Raw genomic sequence first — 24,705 nt, forward strand, 5'->3', positions numbered from 1 at the left:
GGAGGGGGGTTTTAGACGAAAATCCTTAGGCGATGCTACTTTCAAATTATGCTAGATTTCCAACATCGTCGACCCTATCTTACATTCGAAATTTAAGATTGTGAACACAGAGTTTCACGCTGTCTATACTACAGCGCCTGACTTTCGCTTTTACTCCTGTCATCATTACTACGGTCACTGTCGTCTTCTTTTATTCCTTCTTTAGGTGATCGCCCCTGTGAATCGATGTGTAATCGATCAATAAAACCTACGAGTGGGTGTAGCAGGCCCCTTCTGACCCACATCTATGAGGCTTATAACCACTGAAGCGCCCATTTAATGACCTGATAACAGTTTAACCGGCTGAGAAGTCACGGCGTCATATCGCATCATACAGTATCATTGGGGTACAACACGTGCAGAAAAATCTGATCTGCATTTGCCAAAAGTTTCAATAGCTGACGCACGATCATAGAACATGAGGATGATTCATTTGTTTTACTGAGGCGTCTGCAGTCGGTCTTGGATCGGCATATGTTTTATACAAAAAATAAAGATATGAGGAATGCGGCTCGTGTCAATAAATTAGTCTGGAAGTCGTTAGTAGACTTACTTGAAGAGACTTGGGGGACTTGCTTTTCATGAAGTCGCTTAAATTAAATGTTAATACGTAACAGAAGTTCTGTCAGGCCAAGTAACTACAGTCCCCAGTCAGTCGCCAGATTGTCAATGTTGCTTATGTCTTTGCTTCTCAGCCACCTGAACCCTTAACCTTAAAACCTTTACCTGCCTACAAGCTTAGGCTTTGTGTCTTCACTTTGTCAGTAAATCGATGAACTCTTACTCTCTGCATTTAGGTCCTTCCCCAACCGCTTCACAGATACTGTTGGAGAGAGGCTTAAATGTCAAATTCAACAAACGATTTGCTGCACATCTGCAGCAGATCAAAGTTGGTAAGTTATGAGAAAGAAACAAGAATTGTGGTCAGAGTTCACCACCACCACATGCAAAATACAAGACCCAACATAGCGGTGCAAAGGTGGAGTTTAGTAATCAAACTTCTTTTTAAAGAAGCAGGCTTGAAAAGCTGTGAGATACCCAACATCCACATGAACAGAACCATGGGGCTGTGCTGTCGGCCAAACCTTCCATTTACCTTTTGTCTCAGTGCTCAGATGCTTCCTCAAAAATGGGAACTACAAAGGAGCCGAACAAATCTTCTGGGTGCAACCTGACATTTAGGAAAAAACAGGAGAATAACTGTAACACTGCACCTCATCATTTGTGTCTAAATCCGCCATGAGCAACATTTTACATGAACACAACAATAAACTTAACGTAATGTGAATCTAATCCTAAATCTATAACATTAAATGCAAACGAGTTGGTTTTTGGTGTTTACAGTGTGTTTGGTGACAAAGTGCAAGGCTGTCCTAACTGTAAAAATGAAAGCTGTAAGAAAATAAACAACGTTAAACATGAAGTAGACAAGACTGGTTAAATGGTGCATTTGACGTTTTTTTTAAAGACTACTTGTCTGGATGGTTTGTGCTCTTCTTGCATCTTGAGGGCTGAACTCTTCAAGCTATCAAAATGAGTGAAAGTGATGCAGAAGGAGCTTCATCAACTGTGGAAAAAGAGGACAAAATAACAAACCATTTACCTGCTTCAAGGTAAAAACATGTGATGCTAAGAAGTGAAATCTGAATTATTCATTCAGATCAATTTAATTTAGTCCATTACAACAGTGGTTCCCAACCTGGAGTTCCCCTTAGAGGTCCGCCAAAGATAGGTTGTCGAAATTAGATTTGCACATATATAACTAAAAGTCAATACCGGATAATTAATACAAAAGACTATATATAAAACTATTAAAACATATATATTTATTTGCTACTTAGTGGCAATATATTCAACTTCAGTCCATATTTGTTGGCATTTAGCCTTTCAAAAACACTGTGGTCAAAAACCTATTTGCTCTCCCGCTTTACGCACGTATTAACGGGGCGGTCTAGGAGCAATCTAACAAATATTACATTACATTTATTTAACCACAATAAGAATTAATCTATTTAATATAACTAACTTTAATGTAGTAAATTAAGTGTTTACAAAAAAAGATCATATTATGCATCTGAATTCACTTGGCAAATCCGTCAAGATGTCATCCCTTTATTTTTGTTTGAGGATTTGAAATATTTTTTTGGTGTGACTCAGCTTTTCTTAGATCCAAGGAAAATAGTTTGGGAACCACTGCATTACAGGACACTGCTCGATAAGATAAATTAAGCTTTTGGACTGAATGAAAAAGGAACCAACATTGAACTTTGACAACCTTGAAAAACAAACAAAAAAAAAAACAATTGAAAGAGAAACTTCAGGAGTCAGAGGTTGAAAAGCTATTTCACTTTTATATGACACTAGAATGACATTTAAGAGAGAACAGAAAAGAAAGAACCCACATGCATTTTGGCGAAAGAAAATCGGGGCGGGAAGAGATGGAGGGAAAAAAGAGAGAAAACACACACTCCAACACTCTGGGAATACATGAATACATCATCATCATCATCATCATCATCATCATAATCATCATCATCATCCTTTCAGTGACCTTTTGAATCTCGGTGACGTTTTATTCTAATACATGAATTCATAAATATAATCTTCTCTCACCATATTGTCTATCTATACGAGTCTCATACATCTAACTGTACATCTACTGTAGCATATTGCATATCTCGAATAGAGAGTGTGTGTGTATGTCGGGGGGGGGGAGGGTAGTCAATAATCATTTAATGCTCCAGCTTCCCTGTGGAACGGAGATAACATAACTGAATGAGAATAAGGAGGGGGACGAAGACAGCGGAGAGGAAGAGATGAAGAGGTTTCTTCTGCCTCATCTCAAACAGAAACATCCTGCAGTGTTTTGACGTTGACATCTTTGTATGATATGTGTGTGTATGTAACATGTATGTATGTATGTATGTATGTATGTGCTTCAATGTGTGATACTGTGTGTGAGTGCATATAGGTCCACCTGAGGTCTACCTGCTCTGGATTTTTCAATGATTATGACATACTATGTGATGGGTCTGACAAACAAGTGCTCAACGTTACACCGATCTGGACCACATTGCTCGCAGGGTATTTTCTAATATCTTGCTACACTCAAGCAGACCTGAGTCAAATAATCATTTGGGTTTAATGCAGCAAACAAAACAACTGTGAATCCCATCGTCTGAATGATTCCTGGAAGTCTGACAGAGAACTGAACCTACGTACACATGCTGGGCAGCACCCTCAAGTATATTACTATAGCTGTTAAAGTGTATTCTGGGCTGTTTAACGATGGCAGAGGGTCATAAAGGCAGTTTGATGTCATTCAGTTCGCCCTGAATCTCCAGACTGGTCCCACAGAGCATCGCATGTATATACACTCACTGGCCACTTTATTAGGCACACCTGTTCAATTGCTTGTTAACACAAATAGCTAATCAGCCAATCACATGGCAGCAACTCAATACATTTAGGCATCTAGAGGTGGTGAAGACGACTTGCTGAAGTTCAAACCGAGCATCAGAATGGGGAAGAAAGGGGATTTAAGTGACTTTGACTTGGTTAGCGGCCCTACGGTTCAAACTATGAGGCTGTAGGTACACCTCTAGCATCAGTTCTGGATGTGTCAGGGACGGCGTGTCAGTTTCCACTTGTTACATGCATAATGTCTTTTCAGATTCAGATCAGTTTATTATCCCACACAGGGAAATTTGTTTGGTCCAGTGCTTCCAAATAGGCAACGTATCCTCACACAACGGTTTGCATGACATCTTACGAAAAGTCGTTCCTCATTTTTCGTACGCAATTTAATCTATTTGATAAAACAGTTGCAAACAGATGACATCAAACTGCCTCCTTCTGTTGTAAAGCCTGTAATGTTCATGTTATATTGAGATGTTTTAATAATATTTTGCTTCCCTTCTGCCTTGTAATGTCTATTTTGACCTGAAGGAGTCACTGCTCCCCTTTTAACATGCAACTAGAGGGTGCAGCTCGGATCTGTTAAATACATCTTTCAGGGAATTTGAAACATTTTCTGCGAAACAGTTTTACAAATCAATGTTCATTTCAGTGACACATCTCTCTTACATTTATATATTATTATTATTATAGCATCAGAAAAGTCTTTCTACCCAACAGACACTTTCAAACAGTGTGTTAGGCAGCAAAGGATTATCTGCCGATAAGGTTTTGGCCCAGGTCTGCACTCAATACATTTTAGCCCTTTCATGGGTATGTAGAAAGCACAAAGAGTCCACTCTGAGAGCGGCCAACGCTTCCACACTGACAACCCACATGTATTCTCAGCAGCAGTCACATATCCAGTCTGCTATTCAAAGAGAGGCCCTTTTGTCAGTTGTCAGACGGGCCAGGCTCCTCGCTTGTCTCGGTCCCTCACAGACGGAGACAGACGCGTCTACATTCAACACAACTTCAATACATTGAAGTTGGAAAAAGAACACAGGAAATATACGACCTTTCAATTCTCTGTTACCCACCGAATCTGCTAAAGAGGGAAAAAAACAGGTTGGTCGATGCTACTGTTAGCGATGGTTATTACAAAAAAAAAAATGGCTGTACAAAGTTCAGTTCTTCCTCAAAAGAAGCTTCAGTTTACCATCTGTCCGTGGTGACAACACTGTTTTTGCACAGAGGTTGAGGGCACGTTGGGTCAAGCAATTTTTGATTTTTAATTTTTTTTGTTTTAACTTAATAAATAGCATCATTTTAGTTCATCAATCACTGTAATTATCAGGCCTGTCTCTCTAAATGGCTCTAATGTAAAGCCCAGGACGGCCACATCTTTCAAGGCTGAGTCCCGGTTACGCTAAAAGGCTAAGCCCCTCGTCATTAATCGTCCTTTCAAAAGAGCGACCACATATCCCATGGAAAAGAGAGGATGTCAAAACTCAGAAGCAACTGTGTTCTTTTGAGAAATGACTGATCCCAAGCAGCCAGATCCGAGGAGGAATAGAGAGGGAACGCACGATTCAAAGAGGGTTCACAGGACGTGTCATAAAAGTCGCTTCCTGTTTCTGTTCAAGGTCCACAAATGCAAAAAATGCTTAAAGAGTTCCACTACAGAGAGGCAACGAGTGTTTCATCTATTCTTCCTGGAGCTTGTGTCTGTGCTGCTTTTCATGCTGAAGCCTGTGATATCACTGTCCTCCTCCTCGCCGCTCGCCCTTCCCTCCGTCCAGGGGTTGGACAAGTAACCGTGGGCATCAATGCCGCAGAGGTGGCGGCCGTCTTTACTCCGGGCGGATAGATTAGTTTGGTCCAGTGAGCCGGTGCTGTTGCATTTCTTCACCAGCGGGGGCGCCAGAGAGTCCGGGGTGAGCAGCGACGTCAGCGAGAGGCTGTTCAGTGTTTCTGACAAGTGTTCGCTGTTGAGGGTCTGGCGGCAGCCATCCCCGGCCGTCCCCGTGCCCACGTCCTCGTCCGAAGGGTCCATGGAGTCCTGCCGGGGGCAGCCGGGGCTGGTGCTGCCGCCGCCGCAGCTGCTCTGGCTCCTCTGATGCCCCCTGGTGGCCTGGAGGGTAAAAGTGGTGCTGCGTCTCTTTAGTAAAGGGTGGCCCCGGTCTCCCGCGGCCGGTCCCTGGGGGTTTGAGGGGTGGCTGGGGAGGGGGCAGAGGAGAGGCACGGGGAGATCCAGATCTCGAGGCGGGGACACGCTGAAGCTGAGCCCCTCCTCCAGAGTGATCTGCAGGCTGCCCTCCGAACTGCCCGTGGCCAGGGAGGAGTCACTGTGGGACGGGTGCTGCACACGGAGGAGGGAGGTGGTGACAGAAAATACATTCAGTCTTTAGTAGGTCAAATATTACTGGGTTGCACATTTTAACTAGTTTAGCAGTACTTCCTTTAAAATGATTGAACCAGGTTTTAAATGAATCCCATCTGTCCCATCGCTTAAAATACAGTATGACAAAATATATTTAACTGTTATTTGTATCTTCCCTTCAAGGCCCTGCACACCAGCACAGGTGTTTTCACTTACTCTGGTCGATCAGACCTCTGCTCAGGTTGAGACGGGCGGAGATATTGTGGTTACCAAACTCAACGTACCAATAAGACTAATCAAGGTGTAAAGACTCAGACATATTGCATTGGTTGCACAGACACGCACGAGGTTCCTTTCATATTAAAATTGAGGGTCCGGGCCGGACTGGCATTCCACACATGCACATTTTCCCGATCCACACACCATTTCGTTGTTTGCCAGGAGTTCAACGCCATTTGTCTGTCTTTGTATTCCTTTGAAGACAAATTATATAAATGTGGGTAACGGCGGATCTCCTCTCACAACCTCTCTTCAAAACAAGCATCCGCTTTGTTATCTGCTTCTTCTTCTTCTTCTTGGCAAACCAGCTAGAGGTGCGTACGCCACCAACTTGACTGGAGTGTGGAACGAACCTGTAGCATGCGCAGTAGGCATGTTCGGATGTATTAAGACAACTGGATACAGCGTTGGAGGCGGGGCCCCGTTCATTCCTATGAAAGTTGCTCAGTGGTGCATGAAGCCTAAATGGCTCGACTTCCGTCTGGAAAAGTACCTGGATCTTGCGTACATTGAACATGCGCAGTAGCGTCCACCCGGTCACATGACTCGGTCACGGGGTCCCAACGTCACGCCATCGTCACTGTTTGCGCTCCAGCCTCGGTCTGGGTCTCATCCACATGAACGGAGGATGGGAAATAACTCTGGATTCGGCTATTAATGCGTTTTACAACTTTTATGACCTTCATTTTTAAATAAGGGCTATTAGAGTGATCATACTGGGAAGTTGATTCACCTCAAAAAAAATTAGCCGCTGACTTACAGACGTCTCTTTCCCAATGTAAGTCTACGGGAAAAAGTATTTTTGGGGCCAAATGGCATCACGTGACGGACACGGAAGTTGTAGTACCGCCGTTTGGCCACTACGGAAGTTGGGATCGACAACCGGCACACTGCCTGGGGACTTGATGTGGACGTCTGCTGGGGCTTGGTCCACATGTCCACCCCAGAGGTTTAAAACATAACCTGCTAAATTGATATAGTTATTTAAATAGGTTTACAGTTTTGGTGCAACAGAATTGTAAAATAAATACCAAAAAATCCCTGGTTTTAAAGTTTGTCCTGACTGGTGCAACCCACGCAATGTGTCATATAGCCTTTGTGTCATTGGAAATGTTACATGGGCAGCAGGGAGTTAGTCATTACTCCTAATCCCAGCACTCTCAGTATACAAAACCACATGGGAGAGTAAGAGATTATGAAACAGGAGAAATGGAGGGATTGGCAGAAAAGAGAACCAAAAGATAAAGGAGGGGAAGAAGAGGCGGTAGAGAGATGGACCACCAGAGAAAGACGTAAAGAGGATAAAGGAAACACAAGAAAACAGAAGAGAATGTGAAAAGAGAGTGTGAGCCAAGAACAACGAGCGTCGGCATCGGGCTCAGGGCTGGCCGGGATAATTAGCTGAGTGCCGCAGAGCATTACTGTAGCAGCTGAGGATCACAGAGGCACTCAGGCAAGAGCTAAACAAACCAAACAGGTAGAGAGGGGGGAAGAAAGATAAACGTGTCTCCATGGTTACACTGGAACAAGAACTAAAATAAGGGCCTTTTTTCATTCCCGTTTGTTTCGTTGCAGAAGCCAACACAGGGGAGGTGTTAGATTCAATACGGATGAGATCATAGCTTTAATTATAACTAAATAATTTAACAGCAGGACATCAATGGATGCTGGTTAAGTGTCATTTGGACGTTCACAATTCCAACACAACAAGATGCCAAAGGGATGTTGCAGCTCAGCTACTGCAGAAAGACTGGAATGAAATCATTTAAGTATCTTTATTAAAGCTGGGCATACACTGTAGGATTTTAGAGATCTTGTTGAGTACTTCCTGCTCCTACTGGACGAGTAGATCGTTTGCGATGTAAAGCCAAAGCTCACGATTTATGTGCTCACACTGTACGGATCCGATCGTCAGCCACGACCTGAGTCATAAGTGGTCTGTTGAAACGTCTATAAAAAAAAGGTAACGTTATATGGATTCTCTGTGGCGAGGAAGACGTGGACAGTATGTCCTGTCCATTTGCAGAGAGAATTGGAGGTAAGCTAGCTACGTTTTACTAGCTATATCTATTATAGCCTTCATTGCTATCTTGATAGCTGCGCTCTGATTACTACGGAGCCCCCCGAGACCCCTAGGAGAACATTTTCATTAATCCGTGCCCTCTAGTTAGTAATGAGGGAACTACTTCATAGTGCACTTCTTCCAATCATTCCTGGAAGTCCACGCACTGCTGATGTACGGAGCCCCCCTAGATGATGTACTTTGGTAAAGTTGGAGAGATATTGACAGATTCAAACTTCCTGGATCAATAACTCATAACAGAAACGTTGTTAAAACACCGACGAGGGCTCTTTCTAACTGTAGTGAGGTAGACAACGAGCTACAACCTCATTTTAATCACAACGAGCCTTTAGTCCTCCGAGCTGGACACATTACATCGGTCTCTATGTGCAGCCGGCTCTGAGACGAGGGGTCAGAGACCGTCTACAAAGTGCAACGCCGAAAAGAGAAAGATATTCAATAACTTCAGTATCATACAGTGTCGTACCACCAAAATTACTTACATAGTTGTACTGCAACACTTAGTTTGGAAAAATATGCTTTTGCATAATTTCGGTGAATTTTTAATAGGAGGAATATTTAATAACTTCACTTTAGGGGGAGCCTCCGTAGATTACTGTAAAAAGAGAAGAAAAAAGGCGTTGACGTTGGAGAATCTGCTTGTGGCTCTTCTTCAACTGTGTGAGAGCTTGCGGGCGTACAACAAAAAATTCGGACATGTCAGAAATTCATCCGACTGTCCAACAGCAGGTCTGGAGGAGTTTATCGGTCCCCCCCCCCCATACACTGCACGGCAAACAACGCCCGACGAAGCTGAAATTCGGTCCAACTCTAAAATGAGTCATGCAGCTCAAAATTGGGGACAGAAATGGGCTAAAATCGTACAGTGTATAACCGGCTTTACTGTGTGTAGCCTTGTATTGAGGCATGTTACAGTATGAAGCTTCCAGATCACCATATTTGGGCCCACAAGCTCAGTCTACATTATACATCATTTGGCAAATCCCATTCGACTGCCTGAAGTGTTTTTGATGCATGACGACTCTGGATCACTGAGCGTTCTCACAGGAATGAACTGTTTACACTGCTCCTTCATGTCTCTGAAGGGTTACACAGAGGCACTGATGTCAGGTCTGTATGTCCATCCATCCATCCATCCATTCACCTGTCCATAATACCTGAGAGCTCAGGGGCCTGCTGTTGGCTCCGGGTGAGCGGAGGGAGGCCCAGGAGGCCGGGGAAGGCAGCCTGGACGGCCCTCTGTCTCCGGGGCTAACGCTGTTCCCAGGACTGCCTGGATGAGCCGCGGCAGCTGGGTGGAAGAAGTCTGCTGGGAGGTGGAAGACGGGTGAAGACCCGCCGCCACCTCCACTGCAACTTCCCTCATCTCCATCTGAAAGAAAAAAAAGTTAGAGTTTAATACAGATTTGTCGGTAACAATATTTTTGTGTCTCCTACAAAATCATGTTCCCATACAACTAAAATGCATTCTCTGTTAGGTTTCGAGGGAAACGTATTTTAGAGACATAAAAGGTGAGCTTTAGAGTTCATCCCCTAAACTAATAGCATTAAATAATCAAATTATAGTTTGATCTTTTACATGAGATAAAGAATAAAGTTTTTTTCTTGGCAGGAAACACATCATGTAAACATCTCCTCCATGTCGTCAGTGACAGTGTGTGATGTTGTGTGCTGGTGAACAGTGGCCCTGAGTTGACTTTGCCTCGTATCTCTCCATCTGTCCCTTTGATGACGGTCACGTTACGGCAGGCAGTGAGCCATCAGCTATACCATAACACGTCGTTTCATCAACATCTATGTGCATGCGGCGCTGCTGGCCTCATCTATCACTGCTTTAATTGCAGTGGAAGTCAATCAACGGCGTGGAACATGAGACGCGTCCTTGTGTATCGACTCCAGAGACGCTCCAGAGGAAAAAGCCTCGTCTTATTTAAACGATACTATCAATGTCACGTCAAAGTCACGGTTTAATGAAATCGTGGTTGGTTAAATACCAGCGAGGGGTCACACAGAACACTGATAAGGATAATAAGGAGCGCTGATGAAAGGTAACCCTGAGAGGGATTATTTTAATATGATTGGATGATGTGAAAGATTCAATTGAACCATTTCTCTGCTGTTGGATAAAAAAAATGACAAAAAGCAGGTTTTACTGAAAAAGGAAAACTGCTCAGATTCTCATTTACATTTTTATTATTGAAACAATATAATGGGAATCTATATAGTAGTACAAAAGCTTGAGAGTCACTCAACAATAATGGAACATACTCAATAGAAAGTACTCCAAATATACTGTTTTTGTGATTTACACTACATTTATCCACCAAACTTTACAGGCATCTGGTAAAACGATGTTTACTGCTTGTTGATCCAGCTAGATTCACATCACTTTTTTACAGAGTTTTCCACTAACCTTGATGGCTGCACAATTTCTCAGACCCACACAGTTAGGAATCTGGTTATAGTGTATTCCATCCGTCTCTTACATTTGAACCACACATCAAGTACAAACTGTCTTCTTCCACCTTCGTAAAATAGCTCAAATACGACACATTTTTAATCAAAATCACACACTGATATCCTCGTTCATTCCTTCATAACATTTAAAATAGACTATTGCAATGCACCTTTCTCGGGCATACCTAAGGGGCTGATCACGCCAAGGCGCGTCGCAGTGGGGCTGCTGCGCAACCGAGCGATTAAATGTGATTACCGGAAAAATGTGGTCTTTCTCTCTCTCTCTCTTTTTCTGAAAGACAGTAGCCTACATGAAACTATCAAGACATGAGATATGAATTCCTCCTTCCCATCTCACAGTCCAACAGCTAACTAGTTAGCTAGCTAGCCCTACCACATCTGCCGACATCTAAGCGGGAACGAAGTGGTAAAGTAATAAAGCCAGCCTCTTGCTTGATTTGATTGGCTGTTTGGGGCTAAGCTTGACATTTACGAACAGTGCAACTCCGCGCCTCGTGCTGAAAAGTTGAGAATATTCTAACCGCTAGAAAAACAGTGTAATCAGCCCCTAAGAGAGCAAGAAAAGTTCTCCAACTGGTCCAGAACGCAGCTGCCAGAGTCCTCACAAGATGGAAGAAGCTGGATCATATAGCACCGGTACTGGTGTCTCCACATTAGCTACCGCTTCACCCAACAGCTGATTTTAAAAATCCTCCTTCTAACCTGATAAGACTTTAAATGAGCTGACTCCCTCATACATCTCCAGCCTTATTTCCCCATATGCTCCATCATGTTCCCTTGAGGTCTGTTACTGAACCATTCCTCGATTTAATAACAACTCTTATGGTGGTCGAGCCTTTGCCCACCGAGCTCCACTTCTCTGGAAGAATCTCTGAGACTCTCTGAAGGGGGAGACATCCCGGGCAAAAACGTTGTTTTAAATGCATGCACCGGTCAATATTGAGATTTTGCTTCCATAACATGTCTTCTTGTTCAGACTAGTGGAAAGAAAACATCCAAAATACACGTCTAGGTGTTTATTTTACTACTTTGTCTTTTTGCGTCTGTAGATTTCTCCTAAATTCACCAGAAGTTAGCGTTAGATAACGCCTCGTTTGTCTTAGTTAAACATTTTTACCGTGCTCAACTATAGTGCCTTCAAAATGTATGGAATTTTACAATCCATACCTTTAAAGGGGACATATCATGCTCATTTTCAGGTTCATGCTTTTATTTTGGGTTTTTACTAGAACATGTGAACTGTGAAAGGGTCTAAATATTGTAGACTTGTGACATCACAAATGGACAAAAATCCTAACGGCTTGTTTCAAACGCACAATTTCTGAATACGGGCTGTATGTATTTCTCCACGGATTGAGTGTTTTGATACTTTCACAATATTTTTATATCACTTAAACCTGCTTTATTATATCAAATACATGTAAATCTTACTTTTTACAATATGTGACCTTTAACGGTCGTTTTCTCTAAATTAGAGTTGTTTCACTCTGAGCCAGAAATCTCCACTTCAGCAGCACCAAACTTTCCAGTTTCATTCCTCTCTATATTCTGAAGGTTTTTACAGAAGGGTTTGTTCATATATCATTCATAGCCTGAACATTTCATTCATAAAAACATTGTGAAAATGGATTTTTTTTTTTTATGGCCGTTGACAGTATTTTCTGATTTATGGAGTAATAAAGAGAGATATCCAAAATTCTAATTCATTCCAAAAGGAACCTGGCTTTATCCAATGGTCAGATTTCTGTGCTGGAAATGTATGCAAATTAGCACAAATTTGATAAGATAATGCCTCATTTGCATATTTCAGAATGATTGTTTAGAAAACCTGTAATGCAAAAAAGTAATAGTCTTAATGTAAGTAATCAACTGGGGATGTTTAATGGTGTCTATCCCATCTATTAGTGTAATCTTTTACCCTATTCACCTGCGGTGTCTCTCCTGAAGTTGAAGTTATGTTCAGTAGCAAAGCATGGAGTATAACAATGTTCTCATACGGCCATAAAAGCTGTTCTGGGGGACTTTGGCCTGAATGAATGGGCATATAAAGCCAATGATAATCTACCTATTTTGTTATTTAGGCGTGAGAACTTGTTGATTTCAGGAAGTGGCACCAAGTAACTCATGACATTACTGACTAACGATCATGTGTACTCCGGTACCTGTGCAATGAGTCGGGCTCGGCTGCTCCAGCGAGGGACTATCCAGCCTAGGATGGACGCCCACCTCGAACAACTCCTGGACCACCTCCTCGCTTCCCGAGCTGGAGGGACGAAGCCCTCCGTAGCCCCCCTGGGTGGGCAACTCGTCCGAACTGTTGGAGTCACTGCTGCCCCTCTGAGAGCGTGTGATGGGAAGAGGAGGAGAGAGATTGAACAGAAAGAGAAGGAGAAGGAGAGACACAAAGACGCAGAGAGAATAGAAGCGTGATATCCAGGTGCACCGATGCTCACCGGAGCAGGAAAGATATCAAACTGAAGCCTTGTCATAATGGAAAATCTGAGCACAATTTCCAATTTCAAAAGTAGCTCCCTTTTCATGTCCCCTTTCTTTATCCATCTATACAAGTCTGATTAAAATTGGATGTGGTAAAAGGAACGCTTCAAAGCTTCAAACTGCTCCGCTCCGCAGTTGTTGTTGGCTGTAAACTGGATCAAATGAACTGGCCTTCAATAAGGCAGTGATAAAACAGGCCAGGTGGAACCGCTGTGAGCTGAGAGCCAAGTAGTCATGGGAAGATGGAGATATAAAAAGACGTGCTGCTCACACACATGCACACTTATCCCAGCATGCCCGTATCAGGAGCACAGAGGGAGGCAGGTGTTTTAATCAGTAAAGCATGTAAATAGTAATTAATGATGATTAGCAAGATGGAAGATGACATGAGGTGTGACTCCCCAAAGCCCCGCAGACATGGACCTGTTAGTATGTGTGTGTGATTATTACAGCGAATGTTACCCGCAATCCCGACTGACTTGCAAATGTGTTATTTTCGCCTATTCTAAAATGAGTATTTGAATATTTCTGCATACTGGGGTCCCTAAACAGTCTCAAAATTATATAAATTGGGTATCACTGTAAAGCTGAGACTCTTGTGGATCCAATGAGCCCAACTGTATTCATGTGTGATGATGTTAGTCCCCATAGTAGTCATTTCATTGTAGTGAGACCATTTTTTGAAACATGACCTCTCTGTATAAAATGACCTGTAGTGACCTCTAGGATAATCACAGCCTCATGAAACTTTACAGCCACAAACTAGAGACCTAGAGCATTCAGAAGATGGATGGCTTTCCTAGCTAGATTGACAATAAGGGGGTTTCTGAGCAGTTTACACAACGGAAGCGCTTGCCATCCAATCGCCAAAAAATGCAATTCTTGCAGAAATCTCATAAATGTCAAAAGTTTATTGTCACCAAATCACAGCACGGCTTTTTCTATGGTGTTCCTTAAGGTCTTAGTGTCTTAATGTGGTATTTTCTATCAATTCTCGAGTGGTAAAAAATGGTTAAATTTAGCACCGAATCTGTGTAACAAATGGTATCAACCCCAAAAATTGCTGCAACAACTTATGAGACATAATAGAGCATGGGGATGACCATCATATACTTCTATCATAATTTTCTAAACCCTTATACACTTTTACAATTCATTTGAAATAATTCATTAATTCATGTTTATTTCTGATTTATGACTAAAGGAACTTGTCACACAGTGCTGAGCTGCATCTCAAATGAATCTTCAGGTTCCAGCTTTTAGATGATGATTTCTATGTGAAGATGGTTTTCAGTAGAGTACATGCAGGCCCACAACATCCCATTTGAACACTGCATTCATTTGCTGGTACTGTATAACAGCCTCCATTCCTCTGGGAAGACTTTTTTTCTCCAGACGTTGGAACCTGGCTGCAGGGATTTGCTCCCATTCAGCCACAAGAGCATTAATGAGGTCCAACACTGATGCTGAGAGATAAAGTCTGGCTCACAGTCGGCCTTCCAGTTCATCCCTAAGGGTGTTGGATGGATTGAGGCCAGGGCTCTGTGCAGGCCAATCAAGTCATTTTACACCAAACTGGGAAAACCATTTCTTTAAGGAGCTGGCTTTGTGCACCAGGGCATTTTATACTGACATAGGAAAAGGACTTCCATCATGTCTAAAATATGATTGTAGCATTAAAGGGTCAAAGTTTGGAGTTTTTGAAGTGGGGTTGTATGAGGTATTTATCCATAGTTGGTGTATTACCTACAGTAGATGATGGTTGGTGTGCCCTCAGTTTGGAGAAACAGATAGGACAACCCTTTCTCCCACAAAATTATGTTCCGCCAAACACCTCCATTTGGTCAGCGCCCTTCGGCATCGGAAACCAACGCACGGAGGCACCATTTAGCGACAGTATGGGACAAACCGGGCTTTCAACGAACTCCAATGTAAACCCACCCGCGGCATCATTAGACAGTCGGAGCAACTGACATAGTATTAATAGCGTGAGAGTCCGTTGAGGGCAGACGGGAGCAGTGCTGAATGGGTCAAACAAAAACAGGACTTTCAACCAGGAGACCGCTGTTCATGTCCTGTGTGAAACTAAAAAAGTAACGTTGACTTATTTTGTCACGTCAGCCTTTAGTCACGTGACTCGTCAAATTATGCTAGCTTTCCAACATCGTCGACCCTATCTTTAACGTCAACCACGTCCGTTTCCTAACCCTAATTAAGTGGTTGTGTTGCCTAAACCTAACTTCCTGTGAAAACGGAAGTTTAATTTGAAAGGACGCTATACATGTGACGAGCGTATCTTGACACGCCATCCCTGACGCTTCCAAAAGTAACACAAGAGCCTGTGAGTCGGTCTCTGATGCCAAGGGGCGCTGACCAAGCGGCGGTATTGAACGAGTCGGGAGTGAGAATGTGTTGACCATACAACTAAACTGAATTTTCAATTACGTTTCAAAGGAAACGTTTTTTCCTCTCCTGGCTTATGGTCACAGCTTTAAACATTTGGTTAACGTAGTGAATTGAAGCAAAACAAAAAACAAAAAACGCAACCACACTATTTAGTTAGGTTTAGGCTACAGAACTATCGTTAGGTTTAATAAAACGACTATGTTTCCTGTGTTTGTCGGACCCACCCACACACCAGTAGTGGGCCACATAACTTTCAATAACTTTATTAGTCCAATCCGTGTGAAATGTGTGTGTGTGTGTGTGTGTGTGTGTGTGTGTGTGTGTGTGTGTGAGAGTACCTGGCTGTCTCTCCCCAGCAGCTGGTAGCTGCTGTGTTCGTCCAGGCTGAGGTCATCAGGCAGCGCCGGAGACGACGACTTATCTGACAGCTGCTCTGACATCAGAGACGCCTGCTCCACCTCCGCCAGCTGGATCTGTCACACAAACACACACAGCAAGTAACAAGTCAAGTTGTTGCATCTGCAGTCTGACTGGTCAACAGGTAACGTGATGCTGATATGTTTCTCTTTCTCTGGCGTGGACGAAATCACATTTTTATCCCTCAATGTTCTCAAAAGGTGGAAAGGCTTCATGATATATGCACTTGCACCGTGTTATTATTATTATCTGCTCATCCTGTTTTTCATTTCATTCAAAATAAAATCAATTACATGTAATACCCAGATTTTATTTCTGCTATAAAGATAGAAACAGCTATATCCAATATCGGATGGCTTAGCTGTCAAAGGGTGGAAAAGATGTTCAGACATTTTCTCTGCCTCGTACAATCACGTCTATCTCAAAGGGGCAATCACACATTTCACCACCAAGTGACTTAAACCACGTGCATTCACTCGTGACGCACGCAGACATGCGAAAACATCAGTCACACATAAGAAATGAAACCAATTTTAGCTCGGAGCAGAGGTGATTCCATGATTTCAACCTATGTGCAGCATACATATTTAATATCTGTAGCTGTGTATTGTAGGTGTGTCACTGTATGAGTCACAGCAGCTTACTGTAAATGTGTTCTAGATATTAAGATGCACATGTGAAGAAGTGTGATCTATCTGGGTAGTTCTAGTGTGCCGCTGGCATTAGATTAACATACAACATGCAAATAAATATTTAATGTCTTATGGTACTCCTTTATCCTGCAGCACATTGCTGCAGCTCCTCCTCGGCTTCTTTCACTCAGTACAGTCGTGATCGAAGCGTTTGTGGATGAAGGCGTCGCATATATCGCACAGTGTCATTGAAAACAAGGACACTGTGCACAGAAATGTTTTTTTTTTTTCAATTACAGTGATTTAATTGCAATAACAAAGTCACCTTCCTCGGAACATTACTGTACATGTGAGCAGGGTTTCATCTCAATCTGGAGCATTGTGGATCACATGAGAGCGTTTTTTGCTGCAAACTTCAGTGACATTTTCTATGAAGCCCATGTTTATAATGCATCATAAACACACTTAAATAATATAATAAATATAATAATGCGTTATAATCTTTTTATAGCACTGTATAGTCATAGTTATAAGCACTAATAAATATTCATAATACTTTATAACAACAATCATAACACAGAATTCACGGTCACTCACTGACAATTTATTTTTGCAAGGATCATAATGTATTATAATTCCCATAGTTGTAATACATTCTAATCTTTTTCTTTTATAATGGATAATAATCACTGTTATAATGCATTATAATGTGATTATAAGTGGTCATTGCTTGCTTTACTGTAAGTAAAGTAGAATTCATTTTACAACATTTTGTGTGTTCTTGCATAGATTTAATTATGCTTCTTTTTTTACCTTAGAGTAACTTAAAATCACATTATAATGCATTATAACAATGTTTATAATGCATTATAAAAAGATTATAATGTATTACAACTATGGGGATTATAATACACTATGATACACTATGAACAGTAAAAGTAAATTAATGACCAGCAATGATATGATACTTGACCTTATAAGTCATTATACTTTACAATGTGTTATGATTATTGTTATAAAGCATTATGAATATCTATGAGTGCTTATGACTATAATGCTATAAGAAGATTATAACACATTATAAATATGCTTATTTATTAGATCTTGTTTTGTTTTTACTGATTGCTGCTGTACATTTCCCCGCTGTGGAACTAATAAAGGATCATCTTATCTTATCTTATCTTATAATGCATTATAGACGTGTTGTTACGCAAACTTAATTTTGAAATCATAACACTTCTATAGAATGATAACTTATCTGAAAATGTATCAGGGTTTTCATCAATGTGAAGCTGAACTGAAAACAGCAGCAGCATCACGTTGCTCATAAAAAACAGCAGCACAATATTCTCCTCTTGTAGCGCTGGTGCTGCCACTCTGACCCCGAAACAACAATGAATAACTTGGTATATAACAGGTTAAATAAATACAGGAAATTCCTCAGCTTTGGAACAATGTGTAGGAGTGTTTTACAGCTCTTGATATGTATGTGTTGCGTCTTTTGAGCACCCCGGCTTTCTGTCTGCATGGGGATGGTTACACAAATGTATAAATAAATAGCATTTTTCAAACACCTTGGGGGGGAAACGGAGGATGCTGTGGATTCACTGAGGTGTTTGATCTTACAGTATACTGACTGGGGGGAAACAGATATATGCACATGTGGTTCGGTAGAAGCTCCACACATTAATGAGATTTAATCATATGACACATATATACACACACAGCATGGCTAATGTGATATGGTATATAGCACATATTTATGGGATTAGACACACATGTTTCTTACTCTCTCTCTCTCTCTTCCCACACAGTAACACTGGATTTGTTTATTTCTGCAGACATGGTTTATGTGAAGAATCAAACTGCTTTGATCCTGAACTGTTCAAAACGGCAGAGTTTAGATGTGTCTGTTGTTTATTTTATTACCTCCGTCAAGGCCGAAGGCCTAGGAAGGAGGTTATGTTTTCACCGGCGTTGGTTTGTTGGTTTGTTGGTTTGTTTGTTTGTCTGTTTGTCTGTTAGCAGGATTACTCCAAAAGTCTGTGGCAATCCGGGCCATGATCCGGATTCAGCCAGAACATTAAGACCTCTGGGTGTAACACATGCGCAGTGTAACTGATGACGCATGACCCCACCTCTTTCCTTCAGAGAGAGAGACAGAGAGAGAATCTACAAGTGTAGATTCTGCGTTTTTTCACATTAAACTCGGTGAAATTACGGTTGAGTTCGACCGAAGCACACTTGGTGATTATTGGAAAAAGTAACGACGACGGATTACGTGAGTTTTATTTAGTTTCTGTCCAGTTTGAATGAAGTGTTTTACGATGCTCCGCTACGTACTGTACATAAAAAAAGAGAAGGGATGTCAGTGAGTGAGATGTGTGCGACCCCGCTCACCTCCTGTGGGTGGCCCTTACAGTCCTTGCAGACGGGAGGAGAGCAGTAGTGGTGGAAAACTGAACCGGAGAGGTTGTCGATCATGTCCCCTTCCAACGAGTCCTTAATCAGCAGAGACACACTGTCCAGCCACTGGCTCTCCTGCAACACACACACAGACAACGTATTGACCTTTTGATCTGTTTGTAATGAGCACAAAGAACAACACAGTCGTGTTTCATTAGAAGACATTATACCAGCCATAACGTGCTATGGATGCATATCATCCACAGCAGAGAGTCGCACTGTAAAGGACAGAGGGTGTCGTATCCTGTACAGATTGTAAAGCCCCCTAAGGCAAAGTTGTGATATGTGATTTGACTTGAATGTTATCAGTCGCTATAAGCCCCATAGATGTGGGTCAATAGGGACCTACTACAACCACTAGTAGGTTTTATCATCTATTCACATCTGAAAGAAGGTACTGAAGTTGTAGTTTTGTTGCCTAAACCCAAAGAAGCCTTTTTGTTTCTGTTCAAAATGTGACGTTTCATTCAGTTTTACATGTTAGAACGTGTTACCTTTAAGTTTCACTTTCACCTTTGCAACATAGTAGGCGTAGTAGGCCCCTAATAACCCACATCTATGGTGCTTATAGCGACTGATAACGCCTTTTTAATGGCTTGATAACAGTCGAATCAGGTGTCATTTCACTCTGAGGAAGAGTGTAAATATTGTAGTGTATTTCCTGAAATGTTGAACTAGTCCTTTACAATTCTGTGTAATTAGGGAGTGCTAGCTGTACACAACCATCCAGCAGGTGTTGAATATCAATATGAACCAACAGCATTCTGGTAACAAGCCCAACCTCCTAAACATGATGATGTCTATGTCACCGTGTGCGCAACATGAACCGTTGAATCATCTATATCAGAGACTTATCAGCCGGTCACCAGTCATGGTGTCTGTCTGTCTATCTATCTATCTATCTATCTATCTATCTATCCATCTATCTGTCTGTCTGTCTGTCTATCTATCAATCTATCTGTATCTGTCTGTCTGTCTGTCTGTCTGTCTGTCTGTCTCAGTAAAAGTCAGCGTCCGGACTCTGGTTTTTCTATCATCAGTTTTCCTGCCGAGGCTCAAAAGACTCAAAGACAGTTTCCCACTTTGTCAATCTGTCTCACGCTTCTTTCATACAAATTCATCTTTCCTTCCGTTTCAACCCGCTCTCACACTGCAGCTCACTAATGTTAAACATTTTACAGCAATCACTTCCTCTGACTCAGTGTCTCGTCCATATTTCTCTCCCAACTCCTCTCCTCTCCTTTCTCTCACTCTTTCCTCCCTACTTCTTTTTGTACAACATCTGTAACGACTGCATCTCGTGTTATTTAATTAACCTTAATCCGTTAGAGCCGGCGTTATTTTTCAGCCGCTGCTGGCAGGTGCAAAACAGAGATCGATGACTTTTTGCCCGCTTTAAGCCGAGCCAGAGGGGCAGATAAATGTCAATGTTGTAAGATTAATTGCATGATCCCTTTGAAAAAAATAAATAAAAAAATACACTGGTCTACTTTAGGCAGGCTGATGGCTTAGAATTCCCACTGAGTGGCACCGGAGAACCTGAAGTAATTGGCAGATTCCGGAGCAGAGATTTTACAAAGTCAGCGGGATGCATCGAGAAATCAAATGAAGGAAAGGTCTTCAGGGTGGAATAAGAAATGAAGAGCAGTTTAGCTGTTCAAAGACTTGTTGTCCCAAAAGCACATGAGTGCTTAAACTGTGTGCCTCCCTCTCTCCCTAGTTTCTCCTCCTTGTCCTCTCTTTTCACGCAGGCTGCTCTGTGCTGGACACATCGGCCGTCCAGGGACCCGGTCTCTCTCTCTCATCTGGCTTTCGGTGCCTCATTACAGATGTTTTGGCTCTTTGTCGACCAGGAGATTCAGTCTCTCTCTCTCTCCCTCCCTCTGTGTGTGCGTGTTTCTTTTCTCCTGTTTCAGTTTTGCTTCTTGTGTGTTTATGTCTGTCCTCTTTCCAGGTCTCCACGGTGGAGGAGGTTACGTGGCACAGGTCTATTTGGTGGCACCTGGAAGTTGCTTGACATCCTCCAGTATCTATTTTCTACGTTGGTCTATTCTGTACACACAACATCATGTCTGTACGATGGATCCCTCGTCTGTTTCTTTCACTTTTTTCCCTGTTAAAGTTTTTTTTGGGGGGATTTTTTTTTTCATACCCGAATTGAGGGTGTAAGGACGGAGGGTGTCTTGTGATCAGATTGTAAGATTTGTGATTTGTGATGTTAGGCTATATGAATAAAATTGACTGGACTTGATAGACTGAATCTGCCTGTAGTGAGCTTCAAAAGACATCACTGACTATGTGAGCAGTTTTGGAAAGTTCACAGCATTTTTTTCAGCAACAGACATTCATACGACAGTACATCAAGACAAATCCTTTTTAAATCCTTGTGCAGAATCTTCCAGTTACAAATGCACCCATACTGCAGCCTGTATGTATAAAAGCTCAGCTATTGTCATCAAGATGAACACAGAGGTCAGTTACATGTCCTAATATCTACATTGTACGTATTTGACAAGCATGGGAGTTGACGAGGACTGACCATCCACCTAAGTCAGGGGTCAGCAAGCTTTACTATCAAAAGAGCCGATTTAGGCATAAAGAAAAAAAAAAAATCTGTCTGGAGCACAAAACATTTGAGCATTGTGATGAAGGTAACACTGTCTGTCTGCAAGTCTGTGATTGGTCATATACTGCAAACACCGCCCCGTTCATGTGAGAAACCCTGGGTTGATTTACAGAGTTGATAACCACCATCGTAGGACTGTTTAGCGTGATATCGTTTGTTAGGGTTAGTGAAGCCAGATAACGAGAAGATACCCTGGGTATGTTGAACGCGCTTCGTAATACAGGCCCCAGATTGGTTGGATGAGGGTCACCAGAGCCACCAGTACACCTTCCATACATAGTGATAATTGACAATAGGCTTATATTATGTACATAATGGTGAAATAACACTTTTAAATGTAACTGTCGTCTCTTTATCACTTCCCTCAGTCAGAACATCTTCATGAAAAATTATTATCTTGCAGATGAGCCTCTTTGTTTCTCTCTCGTGATTTTTCAGTATTATTTTTCTACGTCAGTCTGGTTTCTGTCTAAAGTTTTCCTCCAGTACCTGCTGTTTCCTTCTCTTTCCCTCCCTGTGAGAGTTACAGCTAAAGGGTGTGAGGTGAAGAGGGCAGCCACAGTCAACAGCCAGACCTTGGCAGCACACACTAATATACGGTACGGTACACACACACACACACACACCCAAACACACACACACATTGTTTCGAGTGTCGGGAGATGCACAGCGAGGGGGTGAGGCAGCCTGATTGATTGGCTAAGCTTGAGGCCTTGGTTGTGGTAAATGGTGCCCATGACCCTGTTTGATTCACTGCACTGCCATCTGGTTCCTTCCATCCAGGACACTCTAATCCACTCTGAGCCACCTACTGTGGATCCTCCTTATTTTACAGACACATACTGTATATGCATTTTCACTCAAATTCTGTATATTTGAAGATGCTTTACTGTATATCTATTTGTGGTTCATAATAAATACCAAGTCAGTCTTTCAGTATTTTCAAATTCAAGATTTTATCATTACACAAAAATGTGACTCATTTAATAATCAAGATCGTGGTCTATTGTGTATGGAATGACATTTCATTCAAGAATAAATAAATAAATAAATAAATAAATAAATGAATGAATGAATGAATAAATAAATAAATAAATAAATAAATAAATAAATAAATAAATAAATAAATAAATAAATAAATAAATGAATGAATGAATAAATAAATAAATAAATAAATAAATAAATAAATAAATAAATACATAAATAAATAAATAAATAAATAAATAAATAAATAAATAAATAAATAAATAAATATGCCTATGAAATAAATCCTGAAATAAATAAATTAGGCAATACATATATAAATAAATATAAGTATAAATATACATCTATTTCAGGGGACTTTTATTTCATAATGCCACATTTAGTTATTTTAAGTGTTTATTTCATTGCCATATTTATTTACTTACATATTTATTTATTTATTATTTATGTAATATTGATTCCATGTAAAACAAGAAAACAGACATTCCTCTGACAAGGCTGCGCACACCTTGAAACTAATCACCTGTTCCTCGACACATGGCCCAACCTTCAGCACATTTCTTTGAAATCTGTTAACAGGTTTTTTTTTTAGATATCCTGCTGACAGCAAACAAACAGGACCCCAAAAAATAACCTCTTTGGTGGAAGGTGTAGTAATGAAAGTTTTATTAAGAATGTTGTTGGTGAAATCTTACCAAGATTCAAGGTCTTTTAGTTGCTGGAGATTTTGAGTGTAATCACACAGTCCTCCACAGCAGATGGATTTTATAAGCTACTCTCAGGTCACACAGGAAGACATGCTGATGCTATCGCCTGCAGAGCAACACATCGATCATATTTCAGCCAGCCGACTCACATGGAATGGATTATTATGTGGCGGTAGAAAATGTAGAGCTGATATTTGGTGTCCAGTTCTCTGACTTTGTCACTTGGCGCAGCAGAGAGTGGGGAGTGATGACGCTAATAACCTGCAGTACACTCAGAGCCGACAGGTGGATGCTGGGTGGAGGTTATTAATGCTACATGAACAGCCGCAGTAGCAGCAAGTTACTGTGGCATGAAGAACACTGACAGCTTACGTACACCGTCATCATGAAAAGAGTGCATTGGATATATTTGTAGTGAGTGTGTTGTGTGATTGTAGCAGCGAACTACACCCATTTTCAAAATTCATGCATGTCATTCTACGGTCTACGTCAGTCCAAAAAATATTGGTAAAAATGATCAACTCTCTTCCCAAATCCAAAAACTGGAGTGCTAAAACTCAAATTGTTGTACTGTACATAAGAAGAAGTGAACGTAGTCACCATGACGCCACCCGTTGGTTTGTGAACTGCCGTTTTGAAGCCTCGAGTTCGGCATTTTGGCCGTCGCCATCTCGGTTATTTGCAACCACAAGGGACCAAAGAGGGTGGAGCTAATGATGCCTTAAACTGAAACTTGTGAGCTTGTGTTTACAACGTGGGAAGTCGTGTACACAACATGCGTGGCGTTCAAGTGGTGAAGTCGTGAAGAACACCGCTGCTAAGCAACGGCAATATTAACGTTACTGTCGGCGTCTAGAAGCCACAGAGGCTAACGATTTAGCAAGCTAGCACTCATAATGACAGAGGAAAAAGATGAGGTCGTTGGGAATATCAACATTTTCCTCAGACATAATATAAAATTTCCAAGAAAAACAATATACGACTAAAATTACAATAAATTCACTTATTATGCACCGAAAAATGAAGTTTCACAGGCTTCGGGGGGCAGTGAAACGGACAAAAACACGGACAACTCTCAGACCGGACAACGCCGTGGTCGCGACCTGTCAATCACAAGGTAGCCCCGCCCTAAAGCATCCCCTGCTTTATGGTCTATTTGACTCTAAATGGGACCATAATTTACTAAATGAACATCATGCTGTATTGAAGAAGACTTGAAACTAGTGATTGAGACCATAAACTCATGTTTACAATGTTTACTGAGGTAATAAATCAAGTGAGAAGTAGACTCATTTTCTCATAGACTTCTATAC

General features: G+C 41.6%; 1 protein-coding gene and 1 long non-coding RNA gene across 3 annotated transcripts in view; one reads left to right on the forward strand and one right to left on the reverse strand.

Moving 5' to 3' along the window:
- The window catches only part of LOC119485161, a 569,585-nt gene that overhangs the window by 494,997 nt on the left and 49,883 nt on the right, over nt 1-24,705 (forward strand). The window lies entirely within an intron of this gene.
- Nucleotides 2,371-24,705, reverse strand: part of LOC119485150 (voltage-dependent T-type calcium channel subunit alpha-1I-like) — a 281,128-nt gene continuing 258,793 nt past the window's right edge. For both annotated transcript variants that reach the window (XM_037764502.1, XM_037764501.1), the window contains exons 34-38: nt 19,010-19,150; nt 15,899-16,033; nt 12,821-12,995; nt 9,338-9,552; nt 2,371-5,797 (exon numbers count right to left, since the gene is read on the reverse strand). In XM_037764502.1, coding sequence (XP_037620430.1) covers nt 5,138-5,797; nt 9,338-9,552; nt 12,821-12,995; nt 15,899-16,033; nt 19,010-19,150 — 1,326 coding nt within the window. In that variant the 3' untranslated portion in view covers nt 2,371-5,137. The remainder of the gene's footprint in view (nt 5,798-9,337; nt 9,553-12,820; nt 12,996-15,898; nt 16,034-19,009; nt 19,151-24,705) is intronic.

Source organism: Sebastes umbrosus, chromosome 3 (genome assembly GCF_015220745.1).
Source record: "Sebastes umbrosus isolate fSebUmb1 chromosome 3, fSebUmb1.pri, whole genome shotgun sequence".
Lineage (NCBI taxonomy): Eukaryota > Metazoa > Chordata > Actinopteri > Perciformes > Sebastidae > Sebastes > Sebastes umbrosus.